This window comes from Thalia democratica, chromosome 7 (genome assembly GCF_965202585.1).
Source record: "Thalia democratica chromosome 7, ktThaDemo2.hap1.1, whole genome shotgun sequence".
Taxonomy (NCBI): domain Eukaryota; kingdom Metazoa; phylum Chordata; class Thaliacea; order Salpida; family Salpidae; genus Thalia; species Thalia democratica.
In genome coordinates this window covers 44,993,359-45,008,327 of record NC_139171.1, presented here as the reverse complement: position 1 = coordinate 45,008,327, position 14,969 = coordinate 44,993,359, and the positions used below count along the sequence as shown (strand labels likewise).

Below are 14,969 nucleotides of genomic sequence, written 5' to 3'. Positions count from 1 at the left end.
AATGACTTTCCATGTCTTTATTAAAAAAGTGTAAAAAAAACAGCAACAAAAAACAAACAGTAACTTAAAGTATCTACAAAGTCTCCACATTTGTACAAAATTATGAAATTGAAGTACGAAGTTTTTACCAGCCTTTTTTAAGTCACACAGTGAAAAAGTGTAAAGTTTAATTATATGTTGAAGATAATTTTAGTTCGATTATACAAGCGTTATGTGATACATCTTAAAAATCGACATTTTGATAAAACTACTAAATTTTTTTTTTAAATAACACAATACAAATTTCCAAGCAATTACTAATCTACTTCTTGTTACTTCTTAACAAGCTCCTTCTTTTTTTCTGTTTTGGACTTCCAATCTAAAATAAAGTAAATAAGAATAAAAAGGCTTTCTACAAATTATAAATACTAAACTAAACTTTTATTATGAGACATTGTAGTATAACTTTGTATACAGCTTTTGTTTCCTATAAAAACAATAAACACAACAAAAAGAAGTAGAACTATCATTTTAATCAAACAAAAAGTATTTCACATACTAAACTAACATTGTAATAAAACTAAATAAAGAAGAACATAAATCATGCGTGTTCTATAGGCACTGTTGAAAAAATAGAACTTATAAATCGTTAAAAGTAAGTTTTTTTATAATTAAAACAGGCTTACTTGAGAATTTTTAGAGGGTGTGCTCACTGCACTGTGTGTAGAAAATGTGTTACTTGATTTAAACTTGGACAACCATTGATGCATATCATCCTGTATATTTAAAAAAATACTATTATTAGTGACAAATTATTAATTTAAAATTGTAACTATAAATTAAACAATACTTTGAAAAGTTATACAAGTTACAGCGAGGAAATCGATAAGCTACGTTACTAGTACGCAGTCTCTACTATTAACCTACGCACTAAATATTGAAAAAGACATGGATATAAACATTTGAAAATAAAAATAGTTATGATAATTTCTAAAATGAACAAAAAGCGATCTTAAAAGGATTAATGCGAGTGTAATATTTTTAAATTCTAATAAATCAAAATTAAATAAATAATTAGTAGTTTTAACAAATAAGAATGTATATTGACTATTATTTGCTGCGAAAAAAGATAAAATTTGGCTCAATACTGTTTAACAAATAGTGCGTACTTTGGCCCAGGTTCGAGTTTAATATATACTTTTAAATTCTACTAAATCTAAAATAAACCAAAATAATTAGTATTTCTTTTACAAAAGAATGTATACTAACTATTATTTGGTGCGAAAGAGTAAAACTTGACTCAATGCTGTTTCACGAATGCTGCGCACTTTGGCCTAGGTTCAAGGTATGTACGCTACGATGTCCTTACAGTTTTTTGACTTATCACTTAACTTAAATCATAATTTATGTTACAAATTTTTTTTTTTTTTTTGATAAAACAAACTTGATCTTTAGCTTGAAAAAGAAACTCGGTTCCATTTTGATTACGAATTCGGAAAACGTTTTTCTTTTTTTTGTAATCCACAGCTAACTCACACCTGCTCACAAGATTAACAATTTCAATAATTCTAACTGAAAAAATAACTTTAAAACTTAAACTAACGTGAGATTTTTTATATCAATAGGTTGTTCATTGTGGAAATAGTTTTTCATTGAAGCTGATTTAGGATCTTTGTAAACATGAAACTTGTTGTCTTCCAACACACAAAACAAATTATTCCACTTTCTAAATTTTTGAATAAATAATCAATACAGCTTTTGTTATAGTAAGAAAACTTATTATATTTATAAGAAAATAATTTTATGTGCACCCAAAAATTTAACTTTTAATGAAATATGACAGATGTACGTAAACTAAAATATAATTTTCAGCATGATACAAGATCGTAATTACTAGCAAAAAAATCTAACGATTATACTACCTGCATTAAACATAAAAAAATTATAATAAGCGCAAAGTTTTTCGTAAATAACTAAGTGAGTAAGACTTTTCTTTACTAACATAAATGCAAATACTTTGATTTAATTTTTACACTCTTATATATCTTTTTTGTATACTTTTTTAAAGTCTTAAATTTTAAGTATACTCTTTAAATTTGAAAAGTTAAAAAGCAAGAATTTAGTATTATTTTGTTTATCTTAGCACACAATAAATTAGCTACCAGCAATGTGATTATTTAAACTAATGCTATTTAATATAATTTTAGTAAACAGAATTGTTTAATTTTAAATACAACACATATGATATTGTTTTACATGTATTTAAATTTATTAGTATTTCAATAAGAATTTAAAGTTTTATGATACTAAAAGTGTATAAATATATATGAAGAATCACATCATAATCAAGATAAAAAGCACACCTTAACTCTAAACTAGTGTTTTCATTCCTTTCAATTAAAATATATCAATTGAGCATTTAAACTTTTTATAATTAAGAAAACAAACAAAAACCATTCAAGTAAGTAAACTTTTTTTACTTCTATATCACAATAAATCGCTTATATTAGTCTATTTTTGCACATAGAACTTTCTTTATTAACATCATTTGGGTAGGTGTCAGAAAAGCACAGCGTCACTTTAGCACGGGGTGACACTTTAACACACCGTCACTTTAGCACAGAGTGACACTTTAGCACAGCGTCACTTTTTGCACGGAGTGACATTTTTGCATGTAAAAATTTTAAATCTTTTAAAATTTTGAATTAAATAATGTTTAATTATCTAAAAAAATTAATTTAACAAACAAACAACTGTGAAAATTTGTTTTAACACTTTTAAAATTTATGTCTTAAAAAAAAATATAAATAAAGTTTTTACTATGGGCTTAAAATTGAATAAGAAAGTTTTTAATCTTTATATTTCTCATTTTTTATTTAAACCGTACACTTAAAGTTTTATCTTATTAGAATTAATTAATGGGTTTAAAAATAATTTAAGAAAAAAAAATCCTAGAACTTGTATTTGTTGTTAAATTTATTAAAATAGTTTTATGTCTAAAACTTTAAAGTAAAAGTATCAAAAATTTTTTATCTAAAATTAAATAGTAGACAAATTAATTAAGTTTTTTAATTAAATTTTGTCTTAGTTTTAGGTAAAGCTTTAATTTGTAACTCATTAAAAGCTTGTTAAATTTTAGTTTACATGTTGCATAGTTCGTTTATAGATTTTTTAAACAATATAGTAGTACCTAATGTGATTTAAGCAAAGAAAAAAAATGCAAAATAAATTCTGTGCTAAAATGATACTCCGTGCTAAAGTGACACTATGTGCTAAAGTGTCACTCCGTGCTCAAGTGACCCTGTGCTAAAGTTTCACACCGTGCTAAATTGTCACACCGTGCTAAAGTGTCACTCCGTGCTAAAGTGTCACTCTGTGGTAAAGTGTCATCCGTGCTTTTCTGACCCGTTCCCATCATAGTTTGGTCATGTTTCTTCGAAATAATATAATAATTATAAAGCAAAATAATATTCAAAAAATATAAAAAAGAAAATTCACTTATTTAAAAAACTGCAAATAACTTCTATGCACATTACTGTGCAATGGTGCATTGAAAAATGGTTTAGATTAAGGGTGGGCAACGTTTTTAATCGGCAATCGGATCAGGATTTTTTTTGGCGGGCCGGAGCACTTCGAAATAGTAATCTCCCAAATCCAATATACGGACCCGGTCGGATAAAATCTTTTTAGATCCGGATCTGGCCGGATCCTAAGTATAGATAATTATTCAGAACTGGCAGGTTACTAACTTTATTAATCTGGTTGAGCACTATTTTGAATCTTTTTAACTCACAAAATTTTCTTAAGTATGACATTTTAAGTTAATTTTTATTAAGTAATTAGATTTATAGGTTTATTATAACCCTGGGCAGAATTGATAATAATTTTTCAAATGCAATAGTTATATTATTAAAAATTACTCGAGACAAACTTTAACTTGTTAAGTGTATCATAAATTTTGTAAATTTTTTCAGCTTTGAATTTTTCTATGAGGACATGTTTTACTGAAGATCGACGTCACATCAAACTCATTGTCAGCTGAAACTATGATATTAATGTACCTTTCTGTTGATATCACTGTTTGTTCTTTATTTGCAAGTTTTGTAAAATGCGTTAAGTTATTCTTACTTAAATGGCGAGAAAGTAGTTTTAACTTAAATCTTTATGCCTCAGCTATAGAGTACGTTTCGTGAGCAAAAGTACCCTTCCCCGTTAGTTTGGTATTCAGTTCGTCTAATTCCTAAACAAATTTACCACAAATGCAATTCTGAGAACCAACTGTTATTGGAAAATTGAGTAATCCTTCATACTTTTATACAATTTTTATAAGTTGCCGAATTTGCGGCTTTAGGTTCCGAATGCATCTTAAAACTTTTTCTAAATTTTGTAAAAATTTAAAGTTAAGCAGTTTGACTGAAAAACGTCGTCAATTACTTGTTAGAAAAAAATTTAATTTCTTAATATTGTTATAAACAAACTCATTACATATTAGGAGATTGTAATTTTTGACTCCAACATTGTTTATTAATGTCATTGACATAGTAGATTGACAAAGGTAGATATGTTAAATATCAGATTTAAAATAAAACATTTTGCTTAGGTTAACTTGACAACAGAATATTTTAACTGAGTTAAAAAAAATAAAATATTAGGATAAATGGTGTTTTTATTATTCAACATAAATTAAAAGATAAATTTGACATGTTTTTAAAGTCTAACTATTAGGTTAGGTTTTGTAAAAAAATTATACAAAGTTTTATACAAACTTTGTAATATTTACCTTTGCGGGCTGGTCATTTCTTTCGCGGGTCGATTACTGTAATCCGGAGGCTGGATTCAGTTAAAATTAAAAAATGTTTGGGGGCCGGTCATTTTCACTCTGCGGGCCGAATCCAGCCCGCGAGCCGTACGTTGCACACCCCTAGTTTAGATAATTGACGACAAACTTTATATGTCGAAAAAAAGATATAAAAACTTAAAAATATTTATTATAGGAAAATTAACTATTAATTTATGTTCGTTAAATAAAGATATTAATTTTTGTTAAGAAAAATATATATATAAAAAATATCATTAACGAAATTTTTACAACTAAAAATCTAACTATCAAATGAAAATTGCTAATGAGAGATAATATAAACAATGAAAATTTTACATCTATACTTTTAAAACTAATTACTGAAAAAAAAATTAAATAAAGTTTTGTACTGAATAAAAGCTAAGATTTAGAAAAAAAAACAACAAAGTGGAAGTGAAGATATAAAGCAAATTAAAACATTTGTAGGTTTAGATCAAATCTAAATAACAATTTCAAAATTCTATATTTTTTATGTAAATTTCTATATTCAGAACCGATATTAGATTTTATGCTTTGAAGTCATTCAGAAATTAACAACATTTAAATAGTTTACATTACAATGATTTTGGTAAAAATAAAAGAAATCCATAATCATTGCTGATAATTTTTTTAATGAGAATAGTCATAAAAATTTATCATTTTGTATTTATTATTATTATTATATTGTTTATTGTGCAATGTTGTTTTATTGTGCAATTTAGATAAACTTAAATAGTTAAATAACTTTTATGAAGATAAATCAAGCAATAATTTTGAGTAAAAGTTTTTAAAACTTTAATAATATTTTTAGTTTTAAATAAAGTTGACTTTAACTAATTAAAAAAGTACTTATACTGAATAGTTATTTTTTATCTTTTAAAAAGTAAACGGTTGGTTGACTTTTTTCCAGGTTTTTGAAAGAAAACGTTTTGGGTAAATTCAATTTAAGGTAAAAAACTACTTCACAAATATAGCAACATTAAAAAGCTACTTTAAAACTACTTTAAACCAGTTTTTTTATAAAATGAATTTTAGTGATAAAAGTTAGTTATCTATATGAAAGATTTTCACATCTAATTTATATTTCATCACTTTACATGAAAAAATAGTTTAAAGTTCCCAGAATTTTTTGTTATTTTTGTTCGTAATTTCATTTTTTTTTGCCAAAGTTGTCAAACTCTAGATTCTAGGTTTCTTGACAACACTGTAAAGTAACAAATAACTATTTTTTAAGAAATAAAATCAGGGTTGCCACTCTTTGAGCCAAAAAATCTTCCCTGAGTGACCAAAAATTTCCCTGAGTAACCTTAAATTTCCCTGAGTTTCCCTGAGTATTTTTCAAATCTAAAAAAAAATTTTTCTCTTCTAACACAAATTATTAATACCTCATTCTCATTTTTCTTCTTTAATAATAAAAGGAAGGTTGTATGTGTATGCTTCTGCATTAAATTTATGAAAAAAACTGTTTTCAAAAACTCAATCTTAAAAGGTTTAAACCAATTTCCTGACCAGTTTTCTTTGGTACACTTGAGAGCCCAATAAATTACAGCAGCTGTTGAAGAAGTTGCAGCTGATATACTAGTTGAACTATTAGTCCCACCAAAATAAGAAGTAATTGCATTATTTTTACTCTTAGAGGCTTTCAATTTAAGATGTTTTTTTGACATACTGTGCGATTTCAATGCCCTTATACCCATGTTGGATAAGGCCATTGGTGTATCATCACCACACCACTTACATTTAAACTTCTCTTTGTCTACATCCTCAAGTAACCAATCTTTGAAGTCTTCATGGTTAAGCCAACTTTTTTTAAACAAGGTTTTAAACTGTACTTTACTCATAATACTTAAAAAAGATTTTAAATTAAATCTGCAAAAAAGTTGTAAAGTATATTAAAACATTCACACTAAAAAATTAATTACCATTACTGCTACTACTTTTGAAATTATTATTTACAATTATAAACAAAAATTTAACCTCTATTTTTTTAACAAAAGTAATACAACACTAATCTGTATTAATTTTAATTTTTTTTACTGAAAACAAGTAGTTGTAAACAAATAACAAATAACTTTATTATTTAAAAAATAAGAACTAATAGTACAACATAGTGTTTTTTAAACTACATAAGTAACTAAAAATAAAAAGTTTATTAAAACTTTTCAATGAATAGTTAACAACAACTTTCATTTCTCTAAACTGTTTGATTTTACTTAAGTAAATATAAATTTAAAACTTAAAAAAACTACAATGTTAATACTAAGAATATTGAAGAACTAGCCGCAAGGCTAAAAAAAATTCTAAATAACCACTTAAATAATAAAAATTACTACTTATGAACAAAATATTGAAACTGGATTAACTAAACCTCATTCTAGATCTAGAAAAAAATTTCCCTGAGATTTTCAAAAACTTCCCTGAAATTTAGAGAAAAAATCAAAACTTCCCTGAGTTTCCCTGAGTTAAAAGAAAAATGCCAAAATTCCCTGAGTTTCCCTGAGATTTTCTACAGTTTGAAAATTCCCTGAGATTCCCTGAGTGTGTGGCAACCCTGTAAAATATACCAAAAATACTTTTCATTTATTTAGGGTAAGTTAAATAACTAGTTTGTAAAAATCTATAAACGAAATTACTCTAAATTTATCTCGAAACGATATTTTTGAAACTGCTAAAAAAATTAATTACAGCTTTAGAATATAAATTAGTCTCGCTGTAACGGTACCATGGTTGCCACAGATCAAGCTGAGAAAAATTTCCTGACTTTTCCTGACTTTTTACTCAAATTTTCCCGACTTTTCTAAATCAAACCCTTAATTTAAACCTATTCTAAGATACATAATCGAACACTCGAAACTATATAAAGCTTTCAATCTAATTTTAATACAGGTAAAAGCAACAGTTTTTATGCTGAATTCAATCATCAAACTTCCATTACATCATTTGAACCATTTGTGTATAATTGATGTATATGCAATAAACAGCTCTACTAGCTAAATACTTGTATTATTACCTTACAAACACAGCTTGTCTGAAAAAAGACGCAATTTTTTAGCATTTCCTAACATAAATGTATATTTATAACGAAACGACATATAAAAAATTTTTACAATAAAAACCTTAAAACAATAACGATTTTTCACAATTAAAATCTCAAATCAATAACGAACTTTTACAATAAAAATCTTAAAACAATAAAGAACTTAATCAAACACGGTTTTTTTTTATGTGTACTTTTTTTTCTCCGTTTGTTTATTAGCACTTCAACCTCTTCATCTAATGAAGATATGGTTTCCTTCACCCTGTCCCCTCTCTCTTATAACTTATTTCAAAAATTTAAACATTTTGAAAAAACTAAACTCTTACATAAAGTACTAAACTAACTGCTTAATTATAAAGAACTCAATTATTTACTTAAACAAAAAACACTTTGATTCCAGAATTATGCTAGATAAACTTTTGTGTATATATCACAGTTTCACTAAGGAAGTGTCCTTGCTACAGATCATCAATACTAAAAAGCTTACAAAAACCACTAGTTCAAGTAGAGTAGTTGTTTAATATATTAATAGAAAAATTTTGCAGTTTTATCAAGAAAATTTTATTACTTTTACCAGATGAAGGTATTGGAAATTAAATAATTTTGTTAATTTCTAGGAAATTTTTGCAATTTTAGTCTGACTTTGAAGGATTATTAATTAAATTTTTACCATTTGAAGGCTTTGGGATTTAAGGAATTATGTAAATTTAAACTGACAAAATCTAACTTTTTTTTCTAAACTTTGTCAAATTTCCTGACTTTTTTTCAAAAACCCCCACTTTCTCCTGACTTTTGTCTTTTTTTTTAGTTTTTCCTGACTTTTCCAGATTTCCTGACCTTGTGACCCTGCGGTACATCAAACTGTATTTAAAACAGTTTTGTGCTTAAGGGGAAATCCCAGAGAGAAACGCATTAAAATACTGATGCAATTTTGTTACAGTTAAGATAAGGTTAAGGTATGTTTTTTAACAAACCAGGTAATAAATTTGACTTTACTTTATGCTAAATTAGTTTAACCCCTTTCATGTTTATACAAAACAAAAATTAGAATTAATGTCGACTTGCCAAACAGACGGCATCAAAAGAAAATGCATACAAAATAAAAGAAGGTTTTATTCGTTTTACAACAATACTCCGTAGAAATACACTATACTTCGGGATTAAATAAACATGCAGTTTAGTAATTAAACCAAAGTTTGAAAAATAAGATTGTATTACAATTTGTAGAGAAAATTGTTAGCAGAAATAAATTAAAGCTAAGGTAAAGCATTTTTAGAGTGCAGCAATAATTACTAGAAATTAAGCACTAAATAAAAACCTGCTTTATCAAAACAAAAGATAAATTATTATCCTTTTAAAACACTAGAATTTAATGGAATGCGAATAATAACAGATTATGCGTGTTTATCTAAGCATTTTCTTCCTTCAAAAAACCTGTTGGATGCTTTTTTTGTTGGACTAGACATAGTGGATTTTCGCTGCAAAAAACCATGTTTCTCTACTACTTCTCTTGTTTTTACAAGTTCCGATGATTTTTTACTTTCTTTTAAAACTGAGGCTACTTTTGTTCTTGAGGATGATGAAGTTTTACCATGATTTTTATGATTTATGTTATCACTATTGGAAAAAGAAAAGTTTTTTAAACCCTTTTAAGACTTGGATTAAATTTATGAGAGTTATCCAAAAAATATATTAAATTTTATGGGACACGTTCAAAATCCACCCGATCAAAATCTCCCCAGTAAAATTCGAGAACCGCTTACCGATCGAGGGTTAAGGTTAGGGGTAAGAGTGATAGTAAGAAAAAAAAATTAGAAAAAAAAAAGTAAATTAAGAAAAAAGAAATTGAACGCGGGTGGATTTTGATTACATACCCAACTTAACAAACTTACTGAAACAACTTTGTTATAAAACCTTTATGTACAAAACAATATGTTAGATTTCATAACTCAAAAAAAAGTTGTAGATAAATATTTTTATTGTTCTAAATTACCCTTTAATTCTTAAATTATTATAAATATAGTATTAAATATTTTTACACATCTAATTTATACAATAATTTTCCAAAAACTGCAACTATTTAAAAGTCTAAAGCTTTATATAATTGTTGTTATCTTTAATAAAGAAACTACTTAAATTTACAATTTTAAACTAAAAAGCATCTAGTAGGAAAAAAAAACTACTAAACGTATTTAATACATACAAGTTACACATTCTTTACACCCTCGATCTTTTTTAGATAGCTAAGTTTTAATCGAAGATAACAAAAACCTTCAATAGTAGGGATAGGGAGTACTTGGGTAATGCTTGCTGTACACATGCAAACATATGATTCGGATGTGTTGAGGCTTTATTAAGAAGAACTTATTTAGAAAACAAATTGCAAAAAAAGTCTTGCACCCGAAAAAACTGATTTGAGCACATTTTTATTAATTTTTCGGCTTGAATAGTAATAAAGTCATCTGTACATGTCCTAGACTTATAACTCATATTTTAAATGAAAGCTTATAATTATAGGCATTAATTTGAAGACATTTCAACTGCTTTTGATATATTATGACGTCACAATCACACAAAATATTCAAATTTTTCCTCAGAATTGTACTTTTTTTTAAATATAATAAGCAAGTTCTTCTGCTGTTTTTACTTTTAGTTTTTACTGTTTAGTCAAATGTGTGGAGTCAGTTAACTAGAAAGATTTTGCAATTGCATGTTCAATTGCATGCTGATATCGAAATAAAATACATTCTGAATCACTTTCAGGTATTAAATATTATGGTTGTTGAGAGCACCTGACTAAGAGTAAACAAATATGGACTTATATATTATAGGAACTGCATGTAAATGTATTAAAATCAGTGTAATTTTATTGTTTATATATAGAGAATTTTTACTTTATTACACAATACTTATTTATTCGTAACAAGTTAACTTTACTTAACGTAGCTTAAAGTATGTTATTGTTTTCTTGTTACCATTAGTTTAAGTTTTAAGAGTATTCTACTTCTAAATTAATTATAACTTAATTTGTAAGTTTGTTTAAATGTTTAATTCTTTTATTGAAAAGATTTGTACCAAATCCTTTTTAGTTTTCAACTCATAGCAGTTTATTATAATATTTACTTTATATAAATGCTATTTACAAGACTTAGCTCTTAGCAAGGTATAAACTTATATCTATAAAATATATAAAAACTTAAACCCTGCTAAGAGCATTTCACTAGGTACTGAGTTGATATAAACTATTTATTAATTTATTGTTGAAGAAAAAGAAGAAAAAAAGCATATTCATAATAAAATAATATTATTAGATATCTGAGTTAATAGTTGTTGTGGTTTACTTTTTTGTTATAGTACTATATTGTTTCTTAGGACACCTTTCATTTTTAAATTCCTTCGGAATTGCTCCACATACACTTTACTATAGTAATAATTTATTTCTATTAACAAGTTTCGTTTTACTTGGGTTTTGATAGAAGATATCCTTCAACAAGATTTTGGTCCGCTGTAAATTGAGGGCTTCTTAATATGCAGAAACCAATCTTGAATCTTTTTTGATTTTGGCGTACAACAAATGCTTAAGATATAAATAGCCCAGTCGACCAAATCATTAAGTGAAGGATATATTCTATCATAAACCCAAATAAAACGAAACTTATAATAGTAGTAAATAATTTTTTTAATAAAGTTTACGTGAATCAATTCCGAAAAAAATAAAAAATGAAAGGTGTCCCAAAAAACAATAAAATACTATTTTAACAGAAAAGTAAGTCACAGCAACCATTAACTCAGATATCTAATAATATTTTTTTACTATGAATATGCTTTAAGTATTTTGTATTCTTTAATAAAATATCAAACAATAGTTAATATCAGCTCAAAACCTAATAAAATGTAGTTCTACTATGTGTATAATATAATTAAGTGTCTAAAATGCACAAAGGGTCACTTTTGCACAAGTTAAAAATGTATAAATTTATTTATTTATTAACTTGAATTTATTATTTTTTTTACTATACCCTTACCCTCGGTAATTTTTTTTTTCTTTTTTGTTTTTTTTTTAATTTATCTTTTAATATTTTTTATCTTCTTGTTTTATTTTATTAATAATTTTTCTTAGGTGTTCTTTTTTCTATCATTGTTACCCCTAACCCTTACCCTCGGTCAGTAACTTTTTTTTTCATTTTAGTTTTTTTTATTAATTTTTTTTTCTAATGTTTTGTTTTTTTTATTTTTAATTTCACTGTCACTGATACCCCTAACCCTTACCCTCGGTCGGTAATTTTTCTTTTTTTACTCTCGTGCAAAAATTACCTTTCGTGCAAAAATGTCCCTTTGTGAATATTAGACCCTTCGTGCATATTTGACCCGTTCCAGTATAATATAGCTCTTAGCAAGGTATAAGCATGTATATATTATATAGATAAAAGTTTATACTTTGCTATGATCTAAGTCTAGTAAATAGCATTAATATAAAGTAAGTATTATAGTAAACTACTATGAGTTGAAAACTAAAAAGGATTTGATACAAATCTTTTTAAATAGAGAACTAAAATATTTAAACAAACATACAAACTAACAAAAAATATCGGCAAAAGTCTGCAGAGCAGAAGTCCGGACTTTCGTTTGTCGTGAGCTAAGCTCAAGTTTAACAAAAGGGTTGATCATGCCAATTCGATCATCAGACCACAAGTTTTGGTAGACTGAGACCGGTTTCGTCCTCATTAGGACTCATCAGTCAGTCACAACCGAAAAACTTGCAGTCGTCAATCTACAAACGGTTTATCATGCTTTCACATGAAACTTGTGGTCTGATGATCTAATTGGCATGATCAACACTTTTGTTAAACATACAGATTAAGTTTTAATTATTACAATTGTAAAACACTTTGAAAAATTAAACCAATGAAAATAAGAAAACCATACTTAAACCTAACTTAAAATTTTACTCAGTACGAATAAATTATTTATTTTTAATTAAAAAAAAATTCTTTATATATATACAATAAAATTACAATAATTTTAATAGGTTTACATGCAGTTCTTATAATATAGAAGTCAATTTTTTTTACACTTAGTCAAGTGCTCTCAACGATCATAATATTTAATATCTGAAAGTGATTCAGAATGTATTTTATATCTACATCAGCATGCAATTGAAAAGACATTACATTAGTAATATCTTTCTGGTTAACTAAACCCACACACTTGACATTAAAAATTAAAGAAACTAAAAGTAAAAATAGCAAAAGAACTTGCTTTTTATATTAAAAAAAGTACGAATTTACAATAAAAAATTGAATATTTTGTGTGATTATGACGTCATAATGAAACAAAAGCAGTTGAAATGTCTTCAATATAATGCCTATAACTACAAGCTTTCACTTAAGATATGAACTATAAATCTAGAAAATGTACAAGTGACTTTATTACTTTTCAAGTCGAAAAATTAACAAAAACGTGCTCAAATCAATTTTTTGGGGTGAAAGATTTCTTTTTTGCAATTTTTTTTATAAACTATTTTTAATAGAGCCTAAACACATCTGTACTATATGATTGTATATGAATTTAACAATATAACCAAAAAATGTGCTCTACTCCCACCCCTATAAAAAGTCATAAAATATAACACAAAAATCTTACCGATTATTATTTTCATGCTTAAACAGATAATTTAAAAGCTTAGTAAAGTTTTTTTTCAAAAAAAAAAAGAATACTATAATAATGTTATAAACCTAAACGGTATGGTTTTTATTTAAAATATTTATATATTTTCATAACCTAAATTTTTTAACTTTAAATTTTACACACAGCTTTTGCAAAAAAAAATCTATCTGCTTATTAATACAAAAAATACATTAAAGTTAATTTACCTATTTGAGGATTTTTTTCCACATTCTTTTTCTTTTTTCCGATTTAAACTTCCTTTTAAAGGATAATCAGTTTCGATAACTGACTTACTCGTTTTATCAGATATTAGTATGTTTTCTTTATGATTTCCATTAAGTATCTTCGTCAAAACAATAACAGATTTTTTTATAACATTAATAATAATTTTATTATACTTTTTTTTTTTAATTATAATAGAGTATTTAAAAAGTATGTATATAATAATTTAACCCAAAGCTAAGTATTTAATTATTAATTTTAAAAGTCAAAAAAAAAACAAGGTTTTGTTTTATTTTATTGCATTTTAGTAGTAGTATTACAATTTTATGTTCACTTTATTAAGACCTTTAAATTTTAGAAGTTAAGAAAGTTAGTGTGTTTTTCATACACAGCTTTTTGTAATCTGCTTAGATATAAATAAAAACTAAACCTATTTTACTGGTGAGAAATATTTAAATCTGAAATCACTTTTATTTTAAGAAAATTTTAATATAATTTTACGTAAAAAACTTATTGAAAAACTTGTGAAAATAGTTGTCTAGTCAGTTAGGAAAACTACTAAAAGAACATTAAAGTTAGAAAAATAGCTATTTTAAAATGTAATTGACGAAGCTATTTTGGTAGTTGAATAACTCTATTTGAAGTTAAAACTTAATAACTAAAACAAGTTAAAAGTTAAATTTTATTTGTATAAACTTCTAAATCTTAAGGTCGTTCTTAAAGCTACTATCAAAATTATAAACAATTTACAAAGTTTGCAATATTAAATAACCAAATTAAACTAACATCTTTATTTGTCAATTCATTGTTTATAACTTGCTGATCTTTTCGATCTTGCTCTTCCTTCATCAACTTCATCTTTTCATTCTTTTCTGCATTCTTTCTCGCTTCTTCAATTCTTTGTAGCTCTTCAACACGTTTTTCTTCCTCTGCTGCTTTCCTTCTTCTTTCGTTTTCACGAATTTCAATCTAAATATGAAAATAAACTAATAAAGTTTAAAGTATATATTTTTCATTAACTAAGAATATGTACACTCTTTACAAAATGCAAACAATTTATAAGGTTTTATAGATAGGATAGCATTTCTAAAGTGTGCACGGCATTTTAAATTATGAGCTTTTATTATAAACTTTGTTACTTTTAGATAATATTTAATTTAGATATAGTTCTTAAATTTACCATTAACATCATAAATTAAGAACAACTATACTATCAACGATTTTACT

The 14,969-nt window shown here is 25.7% G+C and overlaps 1 protein-coding gene across 3 annotated transcripts in view; it reads right to left on the bottom strand.

The window, feature by feature from the left end:
- Positions 1 to 14,969, bottom strand: part of LOC145840571 (spectrin beta chain, non-erythrocytic 1-like) — a 63,995-nt gene continuing 49,026 nt past the window's right edge. For 2 of the 3 annotated variants that reach the window (XM_082947872.1, XM_082947873.1), the window contains 7 exons: positions 14,529 to 14,711; positions 13,727 to 13,863; positions 9,288 to 9,470; positions 1,583 to 1,705; positions 1,424 to 1,517; positions 666 to 755; positions 1 to 358 (listed from right to left, as the gene is read on the bottom strand). In XM_082947872.1, the coding sequence (XP_082803998.1) occupies positions 302 to 358; positions 666 to 755; positions 1,424 to 1,517; positions 1,583 to 1,705; positions 9,288 to 9,470; positions 13,727 to 13,863; positions 14,529 to 14,711 (867 nt within the window). In that variant the 3' untranslated portion in view covers positions 1 to 301. The remainder of the gene's footprint in view (positions 359 to 665; positions 756 to 1,423; positions 1,518 to 1,582; positions 1,706 to 9,287; positions 9,471 to 13,726; positions 13,864 to 14,528; positions 14,712 to 14,969) is intronic. The other variant, XM_082947875.1, reaches the window with a different exon arrangement.